The sequence below is a fragment of the Peromyscus leucopus genome, chromosome 7 (assembly GCF_004664715.2).
Source record: "Peromyscus leucopus breed LL Stock chromosome 7, UCI_PerLeu_2.1, whole genome shotgun sequence".
NCBI classification, from domain to species: domain Eukaryota; kingdom Metazoa; phylum Chordata; class Mammalia; order Rodentia; family Cricetidae; genus Peromyscus; species Peromyscus leucopus.
The window spans coordinates 19,843,144-19,870,791 of NC_051069.1; the positions used below are offsets into that span (position 1 = coordinate 19,843,144).

The window sequence follows — 27,648 nt, forward strand, 5'->3', positions numbered from 1 at the left end:
CACTTAGGAATGGGGGCTGGGGTAGGGCCTTACGGGGTTCACCAGAGGAATGAAAGCAGGGTTTCCCAGGACTTGCTTAGTCCCCTGGGAATGGGAGTATCGAGTGAGGAGAGGCCACTGCAGGCAGCCTGCTAAGGTGCTGGGGATGCGACCCTGGGGTTGGATTTGGAGGATGGAGAGTGAAGATCTGAAACTCTCCTACCTGCTTCTCTGGCCTGCTGACTTCTCTGGCAGGCTTGGCCAGCGGGTTCCTAGAGAAGGACTGCTGGCATTGGGGCTGGGACAATGGGATGATTTCTCTTTCTATATATTCTCTCTGTCAGCCAGCCCCGCCTATCTTTTCTCCTGCCTCGCCATTGGCCGGTCAGCTCTTTATTAGAACATCAGGTGTTTTAGACAGGCACAGTAACACAGCTTCACAGATGAAAAAAGTGCAACATAAACAAAAGCAACACACCTTAAAATAATATTCTACAACACACATGCTTTGTGAACATAAAATTGTACAACAAAAAGATTCAGGATTTTTATTTTGTCCTCCAGAAAACTCCATCATGAATAGTTGTGACCCTGTAGCTTAATGGTAGTTTCTCCCTTCCCTTCAAGATGAGGGTGGCTATTAAGCTTTATGACTGCCTTCCACAGGATGATTGGCTTGTACAAGTTTTTGTTATGGGTCAGTTTGGTGACTTGAATGTATTAGATGTAAGTTAAAGATAAATATACACGGTGTGACAAACCTTCCTGTTCTTTCCACTAGGATTATTGTTTGGATTATGTTAATTCTTTCGATTCAGTAATGTAAATTGACCTTTTAAAATTAAATTTATTTATGTATGTGTTGAGTTTGGCATGGTTTAGAGGACAACCTGTGATAGTTAATATTTTTCTTCTAGCATGTGAGTCCTGTGGACTGAACTTAGGTCACAGGCTTGATTACAAACACATTAACCACTATTGCCAGCCCTAAAGTGTTTTGTTTGTATGTTTTTTGTGGTATTTTAAAATGTTTTATTTTATGGTAGACTATCCTTCAAGATCAAACCCTTTTATCTACAAGTGGTTGAATTTTCAGCTCTCTCTCTCTCTCTCTCTCTCTCTCTCTCTCTCTCTCTCTATATATATATATATATATATATGTGTGTGTGTGTGTGTGTGTGTGTGTGTGTGTGTATGTATATGTGTGTGTATATATATGTATGTACACACACACACACACACACACACACACACACACACACACACACACTACCTTCCTGGCAGAGATTTGAACAATATCAGGCATATTTACTATGAACTAGGGAAGAAAATTACAGTAGAAGCATCCCATCTTCCATAAACTAGAGTAAATTATCAGTTCAGAGTCAGGTTGTAGCTCAGTGGTAGTGTTTGCTTTTTTTGGGTGAGGTCATGGGTTTTATTCCTAGAAAGTATAAATCAGAGCAAAACAAACAAATACCAAGGTACAGTCCAAATTTCTGAAGAATTCTTTGAAGGCACTGTTTTGCTTTCCTGTACAATCCTCCATGGAATGATGTTTGTGTAATGCCCCCTCCATCTAAATTTAAAAGATAACTGAATTCCAAGGTCTCTCAATTTTAGAGTAGCAGTTAGAGGTCCATAAGGGAAGACTGGAGGAGCTAATAATAGAATCTCTAGCCTGGGTGAAGACCTAATATTCCAGTTGGATCAGGTTAATCCTATGGCCAAAGGGCCACCCCCAGACTAAAACTTCATAATAATTTCATAGTGAGGTCTACAGTGTAAGAAGTTAGTCTTCAATTGTGTAATGAAGTAATTTAAACTGGAACGTTAAATCATTATGTATTTAAATTTTTATTGTTTTTCATTGATGGATAATTCATCAGATTTACAAGTTTTTCTTCCTGTTCACTTTTGGTTTCTATTTCTGTTAATATTTTAAGAAATTATGGAAAATGTATTTTGGTAATATTCTATCAAAGTATTCTTACAGGAAAGAATTTAGTGCTACACTTACTGCCTTTTCTGGATCAGTGAGAGGATTTGAACAAATCATCTAAAATTCTCATCTTTACCATTTCCTCATTTGTTCTTTAAATATTTCATATTTAAAATTCTGTGACTCAGTCAGGTCTTTATATATTCATTGATCTTTTTGGTTTTACTATTTCAAATAACAATTCTCATTAAATATTGATATTAAGAGCAGGAGGGCCTATGTAGTGGTACTCCCCTGTTCTTGCTGCTCAAGGACGCTTTGTTCTAGTTTCCATTAAAACTTGAGAGTTATAGCTGGGGTTGCTTATTATGGTTGGTGGGAATACCAAAGAAAATTAAAAATTCCTTTCCCCCTGTGTGGTATGTATGTGAATAATAAGAGCAGTGGTTATATTTTAAGCCTTTATTTTCATCATGTATTAGTAATTGTTAATTAATAGAAAAATTAAGGTTCCTCCTCCCCTAAAGCAGACTATAATGAAACAAAATTCCCAGTATTATATCTGCAGGTTTCTTTTTCTTTTTCTTTTTTAACTTTCAGAGAAGATACAGACTTAGAGAAATAAGTTTATAGCTTTTTTTTTTTTTTTTTTTTTTTTTTTGCTTCCAGTCATGCCCTTTTCAAGCTTACTTTACCATAGAACTTTTTCAAAAAACAAACTCAGGCTGTTGTTTTAATTGTGTTAGTAGACAGTGTGATAGTGAACTCTGCCATGATCCATTGCACCCACACATATACTTTAAAACAAAACAAAGCTGTTTTGTACCTAGAAGGAGATCATACTAAATTGTCTTGGGGAACAGTGCTCAAAAATGGTAGCATTACAACTGTTCCCCAAGACAATTTAGTATGATCTCCTTCTAGGTCCCCCCGCCCCCCCAAAAAAGGAAAAAGAAAATGGTACCTTATTCAGGCATCTGTCATAGCACCTTCTATCTCTTGACTGCTAGTCAGTAGGGAGGAAATTTCCAGCTCCTTTCCTGCTTGGTTTTTATATGTCTTACTACTGAATTATATGGTGTCTTTGGCAATAGGGTCTTATCCTTTAGTTCTGTTGGGCAACCAAAGGGACTAACAAGAATCTGACATGTTTTGGAGGTCTCCCTGATCACAACTCCTACAGGAAGCATGTCATATCTGTGGCTGGGAGTTTTTTTATTTATTTTTATTTTTTATTTTTTATTTTTATTTTTTTTTTTTTTTTGGTTTTCCGAGACAGGGTTTCTCTGTGTAGCTTTGCGCCTTTCCTGGGACTCACTTGGTAGCCCAGGCTGGCCTCGAACTCACAGAGATCCGCCTGGCTCTGCCTCCCGAGTGCTGGGATTAAAGGCGTGCGCCACCAACGCCCGGCCCTTATTTTTATTTTTTTGTAACTCACTGCTTCTAGGAGCTGAATTATCTAGCTATGCAAGGTAAATACCCTTCACTTTTTCTTTGCATTTTTATTTGATTTACAATATAGGTTCCCACGTCTTTTTCATACAGTCTTTACTTTGACTAGTCTTCTCTACTCTTCTTCTCTTGTCTCCCCAGCTCTCCCACTCTCCTCTCACTTTAACCCTTTCCACTATTAATATTCCCCTTTCAACTTTACTTTTACTTGTGTAAAAGGCATCCTGAAGATGCCTTACCCCAAATATCTCCTTCCCAATTTCCTGCTTCCATAGGTACTCCAACTTAAACAAGAAAGAGTCAAAGTTAGGGTCTACATATAAAAGAGAACATGTGGTGTTTATCCTTCTGTTTTGGGGTTACATCACTCTAAGTTTTCCAAGTCCCATCAATTTGCCTGCAGATTTCATTTATCTTTTTAGCTGAATAAAATTTCATTGTGTTGCACCCTGATTTTTCATTATTCATTTATCAGTTAATAAACATATAGAGTGCTTTCATTTTCCAGCTTTTGTGAATAAAGCAGCAATGACCATGGATGTACTGGTATCTCTGAAGTTATAGAGTCCTTTGGGTATATGTCCATAAGTGGTATAGCTAGGTCATATGCTAGCGTTATTTCTAATGTGTGTGCATGTGTTTTAAGAAAATTCCAGACTGATTTCCAAAGTGGCTGCACTAGTTTATATCCCCACCATCAGTATGTAATGTAATCTCCCTTTTCCTGTATCCTAGCTAGCAGTTGTTGTCATCTGTATTCTTGATGATCACTGTCTAACTAGGATGTAATCTTAAAGTAGTTTTTAGCTGCATTTCCCTAAAGATGTTGAACACTTCTAAAAGTGTTTCTTAGTCATTTGTATCTCTTCCTTTGAGATCTGTTTAATTCTGTAACCCATTTTTAAAATTGGATTATTTTCTTGGTGTTTAATTTTTTGAATTATCTGTATTCGTGACACTAGTATTTTGTCAGATGTATAGCTGACAATGATTTTCTGCCATTCTAAGGGCCGCTTATTTACTCAATTGACAGTTTCTTTTTCTGTATGGAGGGGTTTGTTTTGTTTTGTTTTATGAGATCCTGTCTTTTGATTGTTGGTTTTACTTCTTGTACTTCTGTATTCCTATTTAGCGTCTACCTGAGCCTATGTATTGAAACATAACCCCCTTTTTTAGTACTTTCAGAGTGTCTGGTCTTAAGTTATAATCATTTCCATTTGGAGGTTTTTTTGTTGTTGTTGTTGTTTTTTTGTTTGTTTGTTTTGTTTTTTTTTGTAAAAGATGAGAGTTAAGGATTGAGTTTCATTGTCCTGCATATTGATATCCAGATTTCTCAACATCATATGCTGAACATGCTGTCCTTTCTCCAAGGTGTATCTTTTTTTTTTTTTTTACATCTTTTCAAAAATTACATAGTTGAAATTGTGTGGAATTATATCTGGGTCCTCTATTCTATTACACTAATCTATATGTCTGTTTTTATGCCAGTCATGCTATTTTTTTATTACTGTGGTTCTGTAATATATTTTGAAGTCAGGCATGATCATATTTTTCGTATAGTATTCTGTTTTTGTTTTGTTTTGTTTTTCCAGATGGGGTTTCTCTGTGTAGTATTGGTGCCTGTCCTGGAATTCACTCTGTAGACCAGGCTGGCCTCAAACTCACAGAGATCTGCCTGGCTCTGCTTCTGGAGTGCTGGGATCTAAGGCGTGAGCCACTGCCGCCTAGCTAGTATTCTTTTTTTTGCTCTTAAAAACAACAACAACAAAAAACCTGAAACAAACAAACCCAAACAATAACCAAACACTCTCCCACTTAAATATTTGTGTAGACTTTCTCATTGATTCTGATTCAATAAACTTTAAAAATATCTGACCTCATTTGATGATCCTAATATAAATGTATTTTTTATACTGTTATAATCCACAGAGGACTGGAGAAACCCACAATAACATTTGTAATAAATCACAAGTAAATGTATTTGCAAATGGGGCACCGCGGGAAGTAAAGAGTGTGTAGTTGAATTTCTAAGCAGTCTTATTAAATAAAAAACATGGAGCCACATATAGGAGTGAAAACCTTAGAGATCAGAGAAGCCACTAGCCAATCTTAACTCACCAACTCTGCAGCTTCCAAATGTGTGTTACTTCCTGTCTTACCAGCGGCTTTATTGCCTTGCTGTTCTGCCCTCATTGTCACTTCCTTGTCACTGCCTGTCTCTACAGACCTCCAGGTCTCTATGGTTGGTACTGGGGTTGGTACTGGCATGTGTTACCCAGCTTGACTCTGTTCCCTAGTATGGCCTTGAACACGCAGAGACCCTGCCTGCCAAGTGATCGGATTTAGGGCGTGTGCTACCACTGCCTGACTTCTATATTTACTTAAAATGACTTGCTGTTTCCTCTGATCTCCAGGAAAACTTTATTTACTAACATACAAATAAAATATCACATTTCCTCTTTTTTTGTCTAATAAAAATAAAAAAAAAAAATAGCCGGGCGGAGGTGGCGCACGCCTTTAATCCCAGCACTCGGGAGGCAGAAGCAGGTGGATCTCTGTGAGTTTGAGGCCAGCCTGGGCTACCAAGTGAGTTCCAGGAAAGGCGCAAAGCTACACAGAGAAACCCTGTCTCGAAAAAACCAAAAAAAAAAAAAAAAAAAAAAAAAAACAAAAAAAAAAAAAAAAAACAAAAAAAAATTAAAATAAAAAAATAATAAAGTTATAACTTCTTTTACTTCCATGGGAAAGTAAAGAGTAGAAGAAACTAAGAAAGAAAAGTGAGATATGTAGCCTGTGCCTTCATGTTAAAGTTTATCTCTGACCTAGTAGATAGGACAGTTTCCTTATTTTCCCAGACATGCGTCTGTTCTTGTCAGCCTTACTCCTAACTATTCCCATGTTTAGGGATATTTCTACATGTACTTTTCTTTCCATCTTTCTATCTATCACTCAGTATTCAAAGTTCATCTTACTCATGCCCTACTTTTCATGAAGAAACATTCCTACATGCACTCTGAAATCAATTTTATGTACTTTGAAAAATGTTTTAATCTTAAAATCTGGTCAGATGGTATATTCCTTTATTCTCAGCCCCATCAGCTCTCCTGCAGGCCTTCCCGAGATGTTTGATTTTCCTGAATCTTTTTCAGGAACTTGTACAATTGAGATTAGACTGTAGTCAGTGAAATGAGAATGACCGGACAGATAAAAGTCTCTTTCTATGTGCAAAAATTGATGAAGGAATAACCTCTTTTAAAAATAATCAGCATCTTCCAGTCTGGACGTTCTCAAGTTAGATATAGCTCTGAGGATAGTTTAGCCACTTTCTCAAGAAAAAGTAGACTTCTCACAGAATGTTCCCGTTTTGTACTTTCTTACCTCAAAGCACTACTCTGAGTCAGACCTCATCATAGTGCCATTATTCCTAACCTTGTATTTCATATCATAGTTTGAGAACCTCAAGGAGTCCCAAAACATGTCTATTAAAACATAGTGTTCCTGTAAAACTGACTACCTAATTAATCACCCAATGTTATAATAATTTATGCTTAGGATTGTGGTGCTAGTCACTTCAGTTTGGCAAATAGCAGGTATAGAACCAGAAAATCTCCCAAATACTTGGTGGTAGGTCTCTAGGCAGAGAGAAAAATGACCAGGACAATTAAAAACAAAAACAACAAAACAACAAAAAACCCTGTGAAATAAGCAAAGATGAGTTTTCTGCATACCTAGAAGCAGTCTTTAATTTTTCATAAGTTTGAACTGACTATCTCTCATATATATGTACTACAAATTTAAATATACATGTAGGTGGTTTAGAACTAGAAAATACACACATTTTAAATTAAATTACAAATGTTTTTTCATACAGTATATTTGGGTCATATTCTTTCCCTTCCCTCAACTCCTCCCAGATTTTCCCTACCTCTTTACCCACCCAACTTCACCCTCACCCGAAATGAATAGTGAAAATCAAAACCAACCAACCAACAACAATAACAAAAATCCACAAAGATCAAAAAGCACAGAACCAAAAAGTGTAAAACAAACAAGCAAACAAACATGGAGTGTTGTTGTTTTTGTTCTTTTTATAGGGCCTGCCACCCAGCTCCCAAATAAGTCTCACACGGAAGCTTATTCTTAATTATAAATGCCCCTGGCCTTAGCTTGGCTTGTTTCCAGCCAGCTTTTCTTAACTTTAAATTATTCCATTTACCTTGGGCCTTGGGGCTTTTATCTTTCTCTATTCCTGTATACCTTTTCTTTCCTTTGTACTCTGTGTTTGGCTGGGTGGCTGGGTGGCCGGGTAACTGACCCCTGAAGTCCTCCTCCTTCTTTGGCTATTTCTACTCTCTCAGATTTCTCCTTTTTATCCTCTCTGCCTGCCAGCCCCGCCTATCCTTCCTCCTGCTTCACTATTGGCCATTCAGCTCTTTATTAGACTATCAGGTGTTTTAGACAGGCACAGTAACACAGCTTCACAGAGTTAAACAAATGCTACATAAAAGAATGAAACACATCTTTGCATCATTAAAAAAAATGTTCCACAGCATAAACAAATGTAACAGACCTTAAAATAGTCTACAACAACGGAGTCTGTTTTGTGTTGGCCAACTGCTCCTGGGCATGAGACCTTCCCTGGAATGTGGTTGATACACCCAGTGACACTCCATTGGAGAAAGTAGATTTTTCCCCTTTCCAGCAGGTATCAGTTGTAAATAACTTCTTGATTAGGGGTGAGCCTTATGTCCCTTGCCCGTCTCCATGCTGATTTTGTCTGGTTTGGACGTGTGCAGGTCTTGTGTGTTCTGTCAGTTCATATGTGTATGAGCCCTGCTGTGTCTGGAATCTACTTTTGGCCTTTACAGTCTTTCTGCCTTCTTTTTCCAAATAGATCTCTGAGCCTTGAGGGGAAGGGTTGGATAGAGATATCTCATTTAGGACCGAGTACTCCAAAGTCACTCACTCTGCACTCTCTGAACACTGTTAACTCTGTGTTAATTACCAGCTTCTAATTCCTGCAAGAAGATTCTCTGATGAGGGTTGAGCACTGGTCAGTGGGCACAGCAGAAGTCACTAGGAGTCATTTTGTTGCTGTGTTCCTTTAGCAGAGTAATAGTAGTAGTAATAATAGTATTAGTAACGAGCCAGGGCTCATGGCCTGTTCTAGTCTTAGATTCATGGCCACTTTAGTAGTGTCAGGTATGGGATCCATTTCATACCCAGAGTGGGCCTTAGATTCAACTAAACCGTTGATGGTTACTCCCATAACCTTTGTAGCACTGTTGCACTAGTGTATTTGAAGGCAGGTCACTGTTGTAGGTCAAAGGGTTTGTAACTGGAGGATAATGATACTTTCTTTTCTCCTCTGGTAGTGTGCAAAGTACCTTTCAGTACCATGAATACTAGTCAATAGAGGTGAAGCTTCTAGTTGGGCACCAGCTTAATTTCTCTATGTTCAATAGCATAAGTAAGTAGTATCTTCAGCAGTAGGGCTTATCATTAAGTTGTGGAGAATGACCAATAGCCTTGGCAATAGCATATAATATTTGTGGAGGTGTGTGTGTGGGTGTTCTGTGGGATCCCTTTAGCCAATGATTCAACAAGATGTAACCCATTCTTGGCACTGGAGGTTTTACTTGGTGGCATAAGATGTCTAGTCGAGGAATTGTCTCCTTCACTATATGGTGACTCCATTTAAATTCTTATATATACATAAAATATTTTAGGAAGTTCTACAGTAATAGGTTTCCATATAGCTTTTCAAAATGCCCTTAGTGTTAGTTGTCCTTCCCCATATTTCCTCCTTTACCCTGCCCTCCCATCCCCTACCCCATTTCATCCTATTCTAGTTCCTCCTTTATCACTGTATAGCACAGTATTCCATTTCTTCTTTCTTGAAATACTCCTTCCTTTCCTAGTGCCCTTATTAGCTACCTAACCTCTGGTTCTTCTGATTGAAAGATGCATAGCATAGTAGTTCTTGTCATATATATTGTTTCTAGTTTGCTTTCTGTTGCTGTGATAAAATGCAGACTGAAAACAACTTGGGAAGGAAATGGTTTATTTGGCTCATAGTCTAACATCAAGGGAAGCCAAGGCAGGAAACTCAAAGCAGGAACCTGGAAAAGTTAATGACAGACAAGAAATTTCATTCAAATATATACCATGGGTAAGTTAGCTATGATTTTCAGATATGTGCTTCAGAATGTGTTTTTCCCATGTAAACAAAAACGTGTTTGTTGGTTTTGTCTTGCTAAATGGAAAATTATCTTAATTGTACCCCTGTTCATACCTGTTCATAAAAGATGTTGTGGAAAACTGTAAAAGGTAGAACAGAGAATTTTAACACTTGGTCATTATTATACAAGTGAATTTCATCAAATCCTAATTTCCTGGTATTAAAATTATAAACTAGTTCATTGATTTTTTTGTTAAAAAAAGAAATGCAAATAATACATTTAGACTACACACTTCATGTTTTGATGATAGTGGTACTGAGTAGTTTTATGATGAACAATAAGACTGAAAGTTATAAAATAGTGAAGCTGGCATGTTTTGTTGTATTTGTGTGTACATATATTTATGTGTGAGTGCACATTTGTGTATAGGTGTGCACATGTGCGCAGAGGCCACATTGTCTATCTTCCTAGATCACTTTCCAGCTTAGGTTTTGAGTTATAACCACAGAGGTTAGGTGGCTAGTAAGTTTTGAACCTGCTGATTGGTAGACTGGCTGTCCCTGCAGGCCTCACACTCAGGTCCTCAGGCTTGGGTAGTGAACACTTTAGGCACTGAGCCGTTGCCACGGGCCCTGTTGTTGTCTACGTCTGTTCTAGGGTGTGCAGCTCTTAAGAGAAGAATCTTCAGAAGACTTTTAGGTGTCCATTATATTCTGAAATGAGAGTTACTAGTCTTTTTCTTAATTGCAAGCCATTGTTTATCACAGGCTAATGATGATGTTTTTTCTAATTTTAATGTGTTGTTCAGATCAGTTTTAAATTTGACAATTTAAGACTAAAATGAGTAAAGGAGCAGATTTAATAAAATTTTATGACTGAATAACAAAGTTAATAGGATTCAGAAGGCAAAATATCTTAGAAAATGTTGTTTTGCGCTTGTAGGCATATTGTTTTATAAAAATATTTTTCTGTGATATTTTCTGTGAAGGCAACTATGTGATATTTCAGTGAAATAGTTGTGAAATTTGAAGGGAAGGTGAATTTTCCTGAAAAATTCTCATTTTGAGCAAGAAAAGCTCTTATTAATATAAGGAATGTTGAATGAATTGTCCCTTTTGATTTTTAAGATTTATTTATTTTTACTTTATGTGTTTGCCTATATGTATGTAAATGAGTCTCCATTCTGGTGCCAAATCTAGGTTTTCTATCAGAGAAGCAAGTGCTCTTAATCACTGAACCATCTCTCCAGTATCCCCCTGGGCCCATCCCCTTTTATGGAAACTTCTTATTTATCCTAGATAATAATTTTATAGAAAAATTGGCTTTGTAGATGTTACTTATATTCTAAAGTGTATTTTAAATTAAATTATTTTTTGCATTTTCAAAATTAAGTGACAAATGAAATTTTAGACAAATTGTAATGTAAGTTTAACCAGACCTGAAATAGGAACTTTGATTAACAGAAGTGACTATAGGCTCGTTAATTAAAGTGTATATGTTGGAATTGGTTTTACAAAGCTCAAGACAGCTGCTTTGAAATGTATATGAGCACTCTTAGCCAGTATAATACTCTGTAGGAACTTTTCCACAGTATAAAAACCATCTTGAAGTGAATTACTTCTATTTAGTGTTTGCACATGGCTTATTTTTCTGTATTGCTTAGTTGTATGGAGTTATGTCCAAATCTCCTTGGAATATAAATGTGATGAGAACTTACTAGTTCTGTTATGTGTTGTTTTCTAAAACAATATTACTTCCTTGCAACTGATATTAAAAATTCAGTATTTTTTGTTGCTAAGTGTTATAAGGAGTTGAACACAAATTTAGCTTTAGACTATAAAATAATTATATATTTTTGTTGATACTTCTTTTTGTAAGATGCAAATAATAAGGCATGGTGACTCATTGTTATCATCAGAAATATATTTCAAGGGATAACAGTTTTCACTCCAAGTCCATTAGTTCTGGTTAAGAGCAAAGAAAATATCAAAGTTTCATTCTAGTAGAGCAGACACTCAGGCACCAGCTATACATGGTTCTGTTCTACCTGTCTTGCTTTCAGACTTAGAGACTATAGAGCAAATGTTAGCCTGCTGTCCAGAATACCACCTCCAGTTCTCCCTTTGTGGCCTGAAATAAACCTTTTGTGCACAAAACAAAGTTAGTTACATCAATTTGATTTTAACTGCAGCTCACCATTTACTGAGCATGCCTAGAATGTTTTTCTATATCATATCACCCAAATTTAATCATCCAGAGAAGTGATTCAGAGCACTAATGTACACATTAATTGAAAATAACCCGAGGCAGGTCTGGAGAGAAAATATGCAGCTTGCAGCTCTTTCAGAGGATCAGTTCTCGGTTTCCAGTACCCACAAAGGGTTGTTCATAGTCACTTGTAATTGCAGCTCCAGGAGACTCAACACCCTCTTTTGGTCTATATGGACCCACGTGTACACACACACACACACACACACACACACGCACGCACGCACGCACGCACGCACGCACGCACACATGCACAAAATAAAATCTAAGAGTAAAAAAAAACAAACCTCAAAACAGAATAAAAGTGACTTGCATAGATCTATTCAGCTATGACTTAATTTTTTTAATCAGAAGATATGTGTAAAAACATAGCTACCAAGAATAATGGCTGTAGACCAATTCTTGTTAGTTACGTATTCTCAAATGTATAGATATTAACTACAGTTGTTTATTTAAAAGACAAAATCTGCCGGGCGTTGGTGGCGCACGCCTTTAATCCCAGCACTCGGGAGGCAGAGCCAGGCGGATCTCTGTGAGTTCGAGGCCAGCCTGGGCTACCAAGTGAGCTCCAGGAAAGGCGCAAAGCTACACAGAGAAACCCTGTCTCGAAAAAAACCAAAAAAAAAAAAAAAGACAAAATCTATTAACAGATATATGGTGAATCGAGCCTCAAAAATCTTCCCAGCTCCTTGATGATGCTTAGAACTTAAAGTTTTTCTTTATTTTTCCTGAGTCTTTGAGGTTCTGTATGCCTGCAGGAAAGATTTGGCTCAGGGGCCTTTCCCTTGGTATGTTACTGTGTTACTATGAGTACATACCACATGATACATATGTGTATTCATGTGAGTGTGGGGATTGGTGTGTTACTGTGTTACTATGAGTACATACCACATGATACACTGATATATGTGTATTCATGTGAGTGTGCAGATTGGTATGTTACTGTGTTACTATGAGTACACACCACATGATACACTGATATATGTGTATTCATGTGAGTGTGCCGATTGGTATGTTACTGTGTTACTATGAGTACACACCACATAATACACTGATATATGTGTATTCATGTGAGTGTGCAGATTGGTGTGTTACTGTGTTACTATGAGTACATACCACATAATACACTGATATATATGTATTCATGTGAGTGTGTGGATTGGTATCTGTCTAGCCACCTGTCTTCCTTGTTTAAACACTAAGATATATAGAATTTGAAATTACCCCCCGATACTAGAATATAAAATGGAGTCAGGAGTTTATTGTTACAGCAACATCATAGTCTTTACCAGAATCATTGCCAGGTTCTCTTTTAAATTATATCCATGTTATAACTGATACCTGCTAAGAGACATTCAAGCCAGTTTGATAGCCTAATATCTTTGTTTGGTTGCTTGTCTAAGGAGGATAGATAATTTTGGAGTCCCTGCCTCTTCTTGCCAAATATGAAGGAGAGTTGTAACCCTCTCATGAGGGTGGCATCCCTTCCCTTCCCTTCCCTTCCCTTCCCTTCCCTTCCCTTCCCTTCCCTTCCCTTCCCTTCCCTTCCTTCCCTTCCCTTCCCTTCCCTTCCCTTCCCTTCCCTTCCCTTCCCTTCCCTTCCCTTCCCTTCCCTTCCCTTCCCTTCCCTTCCCTTCCCTTCCCTTCCCTTCCCTTCCCTTCCCTTCCCTTCCCTTCCCTTCCTTCCCTTCCCTTCCCTTCCCTTCCCTTCCCTTCCCTTCCCTTCCCTTCCCTTCCCTTCCCTTCCCTTCCCTTCCCTTCCCTTCCCTTCCCTTCCCTTCCCTTCCCTTCCCTTCCCTTCCCTTCCCTTCCCTTCCCTTCCCTTCCCTTCCCTTCCTTCCATTTTATTTATTATGTATACAATGTTCTGCCTGCATGTATGTCTGCAGGCCAGAAGAGGGCACCAGATCTCATTACAAATGGTTGTGAGCCACCATGTGGTTGCTGGGAATTGAACTCAGGACCTCTGGAAGAGCCGTCAATGCTCTTAACCTCTGAGCCATCTCTCCAGCCCCACTTTTTTTTTCTTTTTTCTTTTTCTTTTATTATTATTTTTTTTAATTTTATAATTTAATTTAATTTTACATATCAGCCACGGATTCCCCTGTCCTCCCTCCTCCTGCCCTCCCCCCAATTACCTCCCATTCCTATCTCCTCCAGGGCAAAGACTCCCCTGGGGATTCAGCTCAGCCTGGTAGATTCAGTCCAGGCAGTTCCAGCCCCCTTCTCCCTTCACCCAGGCTGAGCAAAGTGTCCCAGCATAGGCCCCAGGCTCCAAAAAACCAGCTCATGCACTGAGAACAGGTCCCGGTCCCACTACCTGGATGCCTCCCAAACAGATCAAGCTAATCAACTGTCTCACTTACCAGAGGGCCTGATCCAGTTGGGGGCTCCTTAGCTGTTGGTTCATAGTTCATGTGTTTCCACTAGTTTGGCTATTTGTCCCTGTGCTTTTTCCAATCATGGTCTCAACATCTCTTGCTCATACAATCCCTCCTCTTTCTCACTGATTGGACTCCCGGAGCTCCAACTGGGGTCTGGCCGTGGATCTCTGCATCCACTTCCATCAGTCATTGGATGAGAGAGAGTTCTGCCACGACAGTTAGGGGGTTTGGCCATCCCATCACCAGAGTAGGTCAGTTTGGGCTGTCTCTCAACCATTGCCGGTAATCTATTGTGGAGGTATCTTTGTGGATTTCTGGGGACCTCTCTAGCACTTTGCTTCTTCTGGCGCAGTCAATTAGCGCGTGGTACTTTATATGACTTTTACCCATGCTGGGATGAACTTTTTGGTAATGTAGCTGCCTTTGAGTTGTCCGTCCTCCTACAAGTAACCCCTCATCTGTGCTGTTGTAATTCCAGGAAAATTACTGGTTTACTGAACTGGACTTGGGTGGAATAGCTATTTTGGCCTGTCACCAGTGCCCTGTCTGGAGTGAATAGGCAGGTGTTCTGTTCTTTCCAGAAGTCACACAGCAGTAGATATTTTGATTCCTCAGAAATTTGAAAATATGTCAGCTCAGGATTTCAGGTCCTGTTGACCTTTCTAGACTTTTTAACAGTCTTCTTATTTCCTTTCTATTATGTGAAAACATTACCACTTTGATCATTTGTTGAGAATCCGCATTGACTACCAACCTTTGTGCAGGGCACTTGATATTATTTTCTCATTAGTCTATAGACTCCTTTATTAGACATTGATACTGTTTCAATTCCCAGAAAATAAACTCTGTAGTAAGGGTGTGAGTTACCTGAAGTAAAGCTGCACAGCAAGGGTAGAGTCAATGTTTAATAAGTCTCTCAGTGACTGCTGCTGTTCCTCTGTGTTCTCCATACACATGCTCCGATTTGTTCCACATGGCCATCAGGTTGTTAAGGGGAAAATGCCTGGGTAAGGGAACCAGCGTCAGTTAAAATCCAGCTGGCCTTCTGCTTCTTAGGCTGTGAACTATGGCAAGGGACTCTACCTGCTTGGAGAAGGGCTTTACTTTTTCTAATTATGTTTCTAGTTTCAACCTTGCACTATACAATCTGTGTCCTTTGTCTTTGCTCATGCTATTTATGGCATCTTTCAAAACACCCTTTTAGGGACTTCTCTGGGTGTCCCAATCCCTGTCTTGTTTCGTTAACCACAATTTAAACGATGTTTCTCACAGGAAGCTTGTCTTCTTATCTGCCACTACCCCAGTCCCAGTGACAGATATAGCCCTCCACTAGCTAAACTTCCATAGCATTTCAGTTATAAATAACCCGTAGAACATGTCTTAATCTCTTCCTTACATTAGAATTATATATGTACATTACAGACTCTGTTAATGGAGAAGCATGTTTTATAGCATGGGCCAGACTTTTCCAGACTTAGTTACTATGTATTCGTATGTGTTTATTGTATATAGGAAGCACTCAGTAAATAGTTACTATACAACTAATTTAGAAGCTGGTTGTAGTCTGTTTTTCTATACCAAGTAAGATTTGATCATGCATTTCTTTGTAATATTTATGTCAGAAGACATTCATATGTTTCAAAGTTTATCTTTCATATCTATAACTAGCTTTTTATTGTAGTATTTATATCCAAGCCTAAAACTATAAAAAATGTGTAAGATCTATATCCATCTTCAGAGATATTTCATCAACATATTAGAGTACGGTTTTTCAGTTTGTGACTCTTTTGTGGATGTTGGAATTTTTCCACAAATAAAAGCTTCAGGAATCATCTCTGTTCAAAGTAAACTAGAAACTCAAATATATTGTAGCAATCTTAAATTACTTTACTAGTTACTAAGCAAGTACTAAGTATATTTTTTCACTCTAGTTCTATCTGCTTTATAAACAAAAGGGAAAATAAATTTGCCAGTCATCAAAAACACCTGAAAGACACAAAAGTCTCATTAGGAATAATTAAAATATTAGGGATTTTAATATATGTCATTCTGGAATTGTATTCTAAGTGACTTGAAATGTGTCAGGAAATAATGTTGGGTTCTGAGGGGAAAAAATAAGCAAAACTATATGGCAGTTTTTAATGAAAGGATAAACTTAAATAGCTAGTAGGTTTAAAGACAGTTTAATTTATGTTTTGGGAGGCAGGAGTGAGGCTATGGAGAGGAAAGGGAGGAGAGAAACTGGGAGACAATGAACACAAGAGAACTGTATTTGCTTTTAATGTAGATAGAGACTGTTCACAGTGTCAGGCTTCCTCACTGATGATGTGTCTGGCCTCACCTTCCAGCTGTGCTCTCTGACATGAGCAGTTGTATAGAATCAAGAGTGAAAGTCTCTAATCAAAATATATTGGAAAGGGTATGATCCACCAGAGTTTTTCTTTTAACACTGCAGACAGTACCATAACTCTAGATTCTTTTTTTTATTGCTCTCCACCTTATTTATTTATTTATTGTTTTTTTTTAAATTTAATTTAATTTTATTTTACAATACCATTCATTCAGTTCTACATATCAGCCACGGGTTCCCCTATTCTCTCCCCTCCCACCCCCTCCCTTACCCCCAGCCTACCCCCATTCCCACCTCCTCCAGGGCAAATTCCCCCCCCCCCCCCCAGGACTGCAATCAACCTGGTAGACTCAGTCCAGGCAGGTCCAGTCCCTTCCTCCCAGACTGAGCCAAGTGTCCCTGCATAAGCTCCAGGTTTCAAACAGCCAACTCATGCAATGAGCACAGGACTTGGTCCCACTGCCTAGTTGCCTCCCAAACTGATCAAGCCAATCAACTGTCTCACCTATTCAGAGGGCCTGATCCAGCTGGAGGCCCCTCAGCCTTTGGTTCATAGTTCATGTGTTTCCATTCGTTTGGCTTTTTTTTTTTTCAATAATTGAGTAGAACCGAAATTTATTATAAGCCACAGTCGTCCTAGGGACCTCCATACTATATATATAGCCTCTATGGTTCTATGGGCTGTGGTCTGATTGTTCTTTATTTTATATCTAGAATCCACTTATAAGTGAGTACATACCACGACTGTCTTTCTGGGTTTGGGTTACCTCATTCAGGATGATTTTTTCTAGTTCCATCCATTTGCCTGCAAATTTCATGCTTTCATTGTTTTTCTCTGCTGAGTAGTACTCCATTGTGTATATGTACCACATTTTTTCCATCCATTCTTCCGTTGATGGGCATTTAGGTTGTTTCCAGGTTCTGGCTATTACAAATAGTGCTGCTATGAACATAGTTGAGCATGTATCTTTATGGTATGAATCAGCATTCCTTGGGTATATGCCCAAGAGTGGGATGACTGGGTCTAGGTAGTTCGATTCCTAATTTTCTGAGAAACCGCCATACTGATTTTCACAGTGGTTGTACAAGTTTACATTCCCACCAACGGTGGAGGAGTGTTCCCTTCGCTCCACATCCTCTCCAACATTGGCTGTCATTGGTGTTTTTGATCGTAGCCATTCTGACAGGTGTAAGGTGGTATCTCAGAGTCGTTTTGATTTGCATTTCTCTGATGATTAAGGATGTTGAGCATTTCTTTAAATGTCTTTCAGCCATTTGTAGTTCTTGTTTTGTGAATTCTCTGTTTAGCTCTTTAGCCCATTTTTTAATTGGACTGTTCAGTATTTTGATGTCTAGTTTCTTGAGTTCTTTATATATTGTGGAGGGAGATCAATCCTCTGTCAGATGTGGGGTTGGTGAAGATCTTTTCCCATTCTGTTGGCTGTCTTTTTGTCTTATTGACTGTGTCTTTTGCCCTGCAAAAGCTTCTCAGTTTCGAGAGGTCCCATTTATTAATTCTTGTGCTCAGGGTCTGTGCTGTTGGTGTTTTATTTAGGAAATGGTCTCCGGTGCCAATGCGTTCAAGAGTGCTTCCTACTTTCTTTTCTATTAAGTTTAGTGTAACTGGATTTATGTTCAGGTCTTTGATCCACTTGGACTTGAGTTTTGTGCATGATGACAGATATGGATCTATTTGTAATCTTTTACATATTGACATCCAGTTATGCCAGCACCATTTGTTGAAGATACTTTCTTTTTTCCATTGTATAGTTTTGGCTCCTTTGTCAAAAACCAGGTGTTCATATGTGCATGGATTAATGTCAGGGTCTTCAATTCGATTCCATTGGTCCGTATGTCGGTTTTTATACCAGTACCAAGCTGTTTTTATTACTATAGATCTATAGTAGAGTTTGAGGTCAGGGATGGTGATGCCTCCAAAGGTTGCTTTATCATATAGGATTCTTTTAGCTATCCTGGGTCTTTTATTTTTCCATATGAAGTTGAGTATTTTTCTTTCCAAGTCTGTGAAGAATTGTGTTGGGATTTTGATGGGGATTGCATTGAATCTGTAAATTGCTTTTGGTAAGATTGCCATTTTTACTATGTTAATCCTACCTATCCATGAGCATGGGAGATCCTTCCATTTTCTGATATCTTCTTCAATTTCTTTCTTTAGAGATTTAAAATAACTCTAGATTCTTAACATAAAAAGATAGGTTTTAGAAAGAGAGAACTGTTCAAACTCCAGCATGTTTGTAAGGCAGCTTCACAATATTTCCTATACTGCTTTCTTAGTCTATATTTAGGGATTCATATTTATTTATGGATCTGATATGTACATCTATGTTTTATGTTTTTTAACTCTCAAATAAATCTGTACCTCTTTTAGTCATGTTTTCTGTGCCTTTTTTAGTCACTTGTCAGGGTGAATGTTACTATAACTCATGGGGTTTGCACCTAAGTACTAACATTAAACTGACCCCTAGTGACTTATTGGTATACCCATTGTTTAGTGTATCTTTCAGCCATCATCGGAGCTACTTCTTTTTGCAGTAGATGGCATTTACAGAGACCCACAAGTACCCAAGGTGCAGGAAATAAGAGACAGTGGAGTACTCAGTTTTAAATGGGACATCTATATCACACTCCTTTCTCCCAAACTCAGGGACCAGTGCAAAGCAGGGATGGAAAGATTACTAGAGTCTGAGACAGTCAGTAACTATAGTGAAACAGTGTTTTCTGAACACTACAGGACATTTACATATGTGAACTCACAGTGGTTGTGACAGTGAGCTAGTTGTGCAAGCTCAAGTTAGATAATATCCCAGCATGGAGTGGGAGGTCGGTCGGCACAAGGTCTCACCCCTAGTGAGGAGTGATTAGCATTTGGTAGCTGGAGGGTAAGTGGGAGTCCATTTTCTTTAAGGGTGTGGTCCGGTAGGTCACACTTAAGAGTTTAACACAAATTGGACTTGAGGTTGTGTGGGTAGAGGGAAAGAGTGAGAGTAGGTGAGTGGGTGAATATAATCAAAATACATTTGCATAATTCTCAGAATCCAAAAAATTATAAATGATAATAGACATTAAAGAAACTTAATGCATGGGATTTGTTAGAGTATTAAACATTACAGGCTATTAAAGTAATTCCTCTGTTTCTTAACTACTTATCTGTGAGAGGACAGGTTGTCTTCTTATACTTTAGGAACAGTAACACATTGTAGCAGATTGGATGCAGCCAGCCATTTGTAACTTGGAAAAGTATAAAGCAGTGTTCTTTGATTTTTTTTTTTTTTTTTTGAAAAAAAAGTATAGTTTTTTTTTTTTTGTAAAAATGTACCTTTTTGTGTTAATACATAACTAACTATTTTAACTTCTAATATAACATGCCAGTGTCTATTTTCTTCACATTAGCAGGAACTCTTTTTGATCTTTAGTTCTACTTAAATATGAAGATGACTGAGACCAAACAAAGGGATAACTTCTTATAGCTAATTCTGCCTTCATCTTCAGACAGCATATTCCTTTATGAGCAACAGACCGGAAAGTTGTGAATGGTACACCTAACTTCTGCTGCTGTCTTTATTTCCAAATAAGTGGTAATAGTTTGCCATGGCTGTACTGTTCGTTGCTTCTAATGACACTTTCCCTTCCCTTCCTTCCTGATGTGTGTTCAGACCTTTTATTGTTCCCAGGAAGCTTTCTTAAGAAAAACACTGGGGACTTTTGCAGAAGTGGTCAATCCTTACCTTCTTAACTGGTTCCTCATTTTCTTATATTCAGAGATTGTTGAGAGAGCCATTCATATGTGCAAGAGGATTTCTGCAGTGGCTTGAGCTTGTGCAGTTGTTTTTATGCTATTGAGTAGTGATTCTGTTTCTGGGAAATCATTAATCACTTGAATAAAAAAATCATTAGGTTTGTCATACTTGATCTGAAAAAGATTTATAAAGATGTTAGCCAAAGGAAACTTATTTATTAGACTTTCAAATTTGAATCCTATTTATGTTTTTTTGTTCAGTTCAGAGTCCATGTACCAGGTGGCCAAACTAAACTTCCAGAAATCAATTTTAGACAAATTTTAGATGCTCATGCCTTGACTGTGTATTTGCTCCCTCTTGTGTCATTTTGTCCTTCCCACTCTCTGCCTGTGGCACCTCTTTTCCCTCTCTCCATCCTCTGCTCCCCTAATGTTCTTAGCCACGTTGTGTGTGCACTTAAATTCCAGGGATAGAAAGAAGTTTCTTGCAGATGTGATTGCATTTTAAAATTTAGGCTTTTGTAATCATAAAAAATCAGACAAATATGTTCTCACTTCTGGTCTTTGATATTTCCAACTAATATTTTTGGTAGTTTTGAAATGTGTGTGTGTGTAGATAAGAGTAATGAGACAACTTGGTATTTTGTTTTGTTTTGTTTGTTTTGATAATTGAATTACATGGAAAAAGTAAAACCAATAACTTCTCCCTGTAGCAAGTTAAACAAGCTCAATAGAAATATAATTTCTGGCTTATCTTTTTTTGTAATTTTGAAATAAAATAATACAGTCTTTGCAGATGTTGAAGTTCTTGAAGTCTTGTTTCGAGGCCTTTATAATGAAGTCTCTCATTTAGGAATATCAGAGGCATATTCTATTTGAATCTATCATGAAACATGACTATTATCAGATAACTTCTTATATCATGATTCTCTGTGTTGTCTTAGGCTAGAGATGAAGAGGAAGCCTTTCTGGACTGGAGTGATGAAGATGAGGGTGGGTTTGATCCCAGCACACTTCCAGATCCAGATAAGTATAGAAGTTCTGAAGACTCTGAGAGTGAAGATATAAAACCTCATCAGATAAGGTATGTTCTTCACTTAGTGAGTGTCATGAAATACATATTTCACACATAGCTTCCTCCTATTGTAATGAATTCAGTGACTACTGAACTATTACTTCAAGAGGTTTTTTTAAAAACCTTTAATGTCCTATAAAATCTCCTTTTACTTGTTTTGCATGTATCTCATACTCTTCTGATCATTTCAAGGACTTTGATTAATATTACATTTGTAATTCCTGTTATCACATATAACTGGTACATGAATTCTGTTTTCTTATTCTTTCCCTTTTTTTCTCCTCCTTCATTCTTAATCTTTTATACTTGAGTAGTTTATAAAGTAAAGTAAGTTCAAACAGGTGGGGTTTTATTTTCATCAGCTCTTGGTGGATTTTGATGAAAAAATTATCGCTGAAAACCTGGGTGTGGTGGTACATACCTGTATGGTACATACCACCACTTAAGAGACTGAGAAAGGAGATTCACCATAAGTGAAAGACCATCTTGGGCTATACAAGTGAAGTGAGATCATGTCTTTAAAAAAATGGGCTGGTGAGGTAGGTCAGCAGATAAAGGTACTCGCAGTCAAGTTTGATCCCAGAGAATTACATGGTAGAATGGGAGAACTGACTCCAGTAAGTTGTCTTCTGACTTTGTTCTGTACAGTTCAGAGACTAATCTACAATATTATCTCAGGCATGCCTCTTTAAGGCAGCCAGATGAAGTTCCTAATAGAAGAGTCCCAAGCAGGGTAAAGTATCGCCTTGGGCAGGACTTCCAAGTAAAAGGACAAATAGCCACACATAGTGATAACATCATCAGATCTGCCCCTCACAATGTCCAGCAGAAACTGACTGGGGAGGTGTAAGCAGTAAAGCTGGAGTTCCCAGTTGCATTTTCTCTCCATGGATGAGCTTCTCCGGGCAGAACTTGTCACTGCAGGCATTTTTATGTCAAGGTGTACACACTAGTAGCCTACCTCTGTTGGCCTCTGTTTATCTTCTAGCTGTCCTCAAGGGCGCAGTGTTTTCTTTCACTCTTGGGCCTTTGCTGTCAGCCCTCCTTTGCTGTCACAGAGTTGGTTTGGATGCCCATCCCCAGATGAGGAGTCTTGGAGGACTCTTGAATAGTCTCAGATGGCACCAACAGTCTTCCAATATAATGTATATTACAGGCCTCCACACATGAGCACACCCTCTGCAATCTCCCACACAAATGAATGAATGAGTGAATACATAAACAAACATAATTTTTTTAAAAATCAAAAGCTTCTGAAGTTTAAAAGAGGAAGTTACACTTTGACATTTTTTTCATATCAGCAAATAAAACAATAGAAATTTTCTATGTAAACAGCCAAATTCTTTCCATTTAAAACCTGTTCATTTGACTGTCTATTATCTATTTACCTGTATGCCAAAATTAAGTGAAATGTGGTAAATTAAATATTGGTGTGACTTACTCAGCATTTTTCCCCCTAGAGTGCTGTGTATTATAATAAACTTATATTGAGTTTTAAGCTTCATGGTTTTTCTAAATCACTGAATAGAAGTTAGATAGCAATGACAGATAAAGTTAATACTCTTGATGTGAAGACAGTCAATGGTTGATGGAACCTTTAGATGCTAGCCCAGGGAATCTAGAGTTGAAGTAATAGGCCACAGAAAACAGTAATTTGTTTTTAAACAAGAACAACACTTTTCAAAATTCTCAAAAAAATTATCTTCTTGGAAAAACATGCCGTAGAGAGACACTGGGTTAGTCTTTATTCAAACTGTGTGCTTATTGATAAAAGGAGAAATTTACTTATTTAAATGTACTGATGCCAGAAACTTCAGGGACTTGCTATTGGGCAACTAGCTAGTACATATACCCACATTTTATAGTGTTTCCAGATGCTAAATGACAGCCATATTAGTTTTACTAGTGCAAAAACCACCAAGGGTAAAATAGTTTCATCAGGCTTTAGAAAAATATGTAGATTTTGTGCTGTAAGAGTAAATGGTTTAGTTCAGGCTGTGTTCCTGATATTGAGAAGTGACTTCTGAAAGTAAATCTGTGCACACTGCTTCAGAAAGTTCCTTGGTGCTTGGGTGTAACAGTCTGAATGGTTCACATGTTGCCTTAATGTTCTTGTAGAAGGGACCCCACCAAGAGGTGTATGGGATCTCTCTTTTGATAGATGTAGTTTGGTTTACAGCATGACTTCAGCGGTTTCTGTGTGATTTAACTCTATGAGAGAGGGTCATTTGGTTCTTACAGTTTGTTCTGCAGTCATGTTTTGTATGGTTGTTTGACACTGCTTTAAAAGATAGACTAAACCTTCCAAGGATCAGCAGTCCTTCTCTATCGGATTCATGAATCTTTCCCCCCCTTTTTTGTCTACTCTAAGAGACACCTTGGTAAAAAATAATTTTGTCAGGATTTTTTTAAATTACATACATGTTTGTGCCATTAGAGTAAGTGATTTGGGATCAGTTTCTCAGTCATTTATCAAAAGGTATTGTGTTTCATGTTTCTGTCATTGCTACCTGTATAGAAGCATTTCCTATTACAGCTAATGTGATTTGTTCTCTAATAATCTCATATTAGTTTTTATAATACCTTTATCCTCTTAATTATCTTTCAGAGAGCCTGACTTTACAGTTTTTTTTTTTATAGGAACCCTTGCAGATCCAGCTTCTGTTTTCATTGTTTTTATTGATGACATGAGTATTGAGGCCCTGAAATACTTCAGTTTCTTAATTGATTGGTGATAAACTTATAAGAGGCTATATACTTGGTCCTAAGAATAATGCATAAAACAACAGAATTTATATGATTAGAAGAAGCTAGGAGCAGATGGTACAATAATAAAGGAGATAGAGTATTGAAAGTATTTTAAGAGTATTAAAAAGTATTGAAAGAGTATTAAAGCATTTTAATTTAATGTGGGGGATTCAGATGGAAGATAGTTAAGTATTACATGAAAATTAAGACAAGTTTAATTTCTGGGGCAGCTAGTTAACTCTGGAAGGTTAAAGTTAGTTGCTCAGCTTGTCTCAAGCTAATGAAATATTCTTTATTGAAGGGAAGACTTTATTGCTAGCATGAGGATTTTATTCCATCAATATATTCAAGAGTTCCCTGTTAATCGTGTGTGTGTGTGTGTGTGTGTGTGTGTGTGTGTGTGTGTGTGTGTGTGTGTGTGTGTTTGCGTGTGTGAACACATGTAGTCCAGCCTTCTCTTCTTATAGATAAAGAAACAAAACCTTTAAGGGATGGAATTATTTATGTCCACGATCACAGAAAATACTAGTGTAAATGAAACACTGATTCCCTAGTTTTACTACTTCAGTCCCATAACATGGAACTGTCGTGACCTGTAGAGAAGTTGGTCAGGAAAACTGAAGACACATTTGATGATACTTGACTGAAGACCTGGGTCCATGTACTGACTAGCTTTAGGATTGTTCGTTTTCTGGTTCAGGCAATACAGTGTTTGGGACAGTGGGGGCTATAGGTATTAACACTGTGTGTGGTCACCAGGAGTAGCACATCCCCAGCCTCTGAGTTGAGACCAAAACTGTCTTTAGCTATTGCTAGGTGCTGCTTGGGGGTTGGGTAGGGGTGTTTATAGTAGTTCAGAATCACTGGACTATGTAGAAATTTGTCTACAGGACTAGACTCTGGTTGGCAGATACATACCACTGGTGTTTTTATGTCCTTATGGGAGATATGTTTAATTTATATTTCTTTTCAAGTAGCCCAAGTCATGTTTCTCAACATATCCTCTATCAGTCAAGTGGAATTGATACACAATGTAAACCCTATTTATCATTCCTAGACTAGAAAGCAGGGTTTATTATAAGGTACAAATAGTAGTCTATATTTAGCTAAAGTATTCAGAAGACTAAAGATTGTAAATTTAATAGTAATAATTTCTGAAGCTACTACTGTTTATAGAAATAATGTAGCCACAGGTGTCCTATGTTGTTCCAGTTGGGCTTCATCTTGTCTTTGCCTGTTGCTGACTTGATGATTTACTAAGCTTTTGTGCTGCCAGCTCTTGGGTGTTCTCCTTGCATGTTTACAGATTTACTTGTGCTCTTTCTGGGCTCCACCAAATATCAGCAATTCTCATGCTGATCTGGTTATCATGACTCTCAGAAGCTTATTTTTTGGATATAAACTTGGTGCTTCCGAAGATGAGTTCAGTCTTATGGGACTCGATAGAGCAATTAGAAAATATCAGTTAGTCTTGAACTAGTATGAATTGGTTTCATTTGAAAGTTTCCTGTGCTTTGTTGCTGCTCATAAATATTCATTGTAAGTAACACTTTTGTCTTTCTACATGGAAAGACACTTTGTCAGTAGGAAGAAGGCAGAAGCTGAGCCAGATTTAGTGAAGAATGACTGAATCTGTGGTCAGTAGTTCTTCCCCAGGGAGATCTGCCAGGATTTTAAAGTTTCTACTTCTGTCCTTCTTCTCAGGTCATTGCACAGCTGCAGGAGAATTTGAACTATCCTCAGGCCTCTGTGGAGTTATCCAAAGTGATGTCTCTTGTGTCACTCCAGAGGGTTCTAATATTCATCATTCAACCCCTTTAATTTAGCACAGCAGAAACACAACTCTTGCTTAGTATGGTCTCAGTAACAATGAACATCATCTGGTCTTGAGTTTCTTCTAAGGCTCCAGCATGGAAGAGAGGGGAAGGGGATAAATATAAATGTACTCAGGTGTGAACTTTAAAAAAGCATCCTAGTTTATCTTCAGCTGAAATGAGGGCAAGAGGCAGGAATGTGCTCATAATACAGGAGAGGCTAGTGCTGGGTGAGCCAAACTCTGCCTCAAGCCCCAAGTTTAGTGTATTCTTTTTCGTAGCAGATCCAAACAGAAAATCTTGCTTTCTTTCTCCGATTCTTTCCTCATTTTCATCTGTTTTAAAAGATTGGTCCAATTTTCTCTGGCTTTTCCTCCTCTTTCCTTTTTGGGCTTGTGGAATTAGTTTAGGTAGAAAACATAGCTGTTAGGATTTCTTTTTGTTGTTATTACTAAAACAGACAACACAAGTTCCTAGGAAAACTAGGACTTTGTTTTGGTTGACTTATTGGTGATGTTATTTATTGGTCTGTTATGAGTGCACAGTCACTTGTCCTTATCTCTGTTATGTTTTGAAGCTTCTTTATCTTGTAGCAGAAAAAGCCTAACTTAAGCAGTTGCCTTTGGGATCATAAATGATTTTCCTTTCAAGTAGCCCGTGTATTGTTGTCACAATGCTTGAATGATAAAAAGTATTTATGCCAGTAGCAGAAACAACTATAGTAAGAATGTTTTGCGTTGTTTAATCCACATTCTACTTAATTCAAGAGCACTTGCCACACTTGTCGGAGACCCAGGTTCGGTTCCCAGCTCCCATATCCGGTGGCTCACAGTTGCCTGTAACTCTGGTTCCAGGAGATCTGTGCCTTGTTTCGGCCTCTGCCAGCACTGGCACATAAATGGTACCACAAGCACACGCACATAAACACCCACACAAAATTAAATAAGAAATAACAACATACCAGATTTGCTAGTCTCTTGAGTGTGTGTCATTTCTCTCTCCATACCTTCTTTCTACAAAGAATGGTTTAGTGCCTGACACATGCTATCCATAAGAAATGCAGACACAGCACAAAAAAAAGCCAACAGAAAATACCATTCTTGCACTTTTCATGGAGCTTTTAGTTCACTTGTGGTTATAAAGAGTTAAGTGTGAAGTATTGAAATTGTAGTGCATAAATGTTGTGATTTGTATGCCTGGGTGTGTGGTAGGCCTGGCAGAATTAGGAAATGAATGTGGAGAACACATCAGTGATGGTCCTCACTTGAGCCTGGGGGATCAAGGAGAGTTCTCTTCAGAGAGTAACAACTGAGCTACACCAGAAATCTGAAGCAAACAGAGGTGGGGTGGCAATAGTCCTTTTAAACTCTTTTGGTAAGATTGTTTCTTTAGCTATGTCTCACAAGAAAGGAGATTTGACTGTTGGCATGTAGTGTATTAATTTTTGCATATCCAGTATTATTCATCATGTTTGGTTCATGGCCATTCTCATGTGAATTGCAAATGATATAAAATTTTCCAAGTATTAGATATGATTAAGAAGAAACACCTGAATGTTCTAGATATTCATTCACTATCTAATAAAATTGAGTATTTAATATTTATAACCTTAATGTTTCAAATGAAAAAGTAAATAGTAGGTTCTTTCTATCTTTTGATCTTTTTTTCTTGTCTTTTTGTTTGTTTGTTTGTTTGTT

General features: G+C 37.9%; 1 protein-coding gene across 1 annotated transcript in view; it reads left to right on the forward strand.

The window, feature by feature from the left end:
* Positions 1-27,648, forward strand: part of Ddx10 (DEAD-box helicase 10) — a 184,145-nt gene that overhangs the window by 140,146 nt on the left and 16,351 nt on the right. Inside the window, exon 17 of the mRNA XM_028864955.2 lies at positions 21,259-21,398. Coding sequence (XP_028720788.1) covers positions 21,259-21,398 — 140 coding nt within the window. The remainder of the gene's footprint in view (positions 1-21,258; positions 21,399-27,648) is intronic.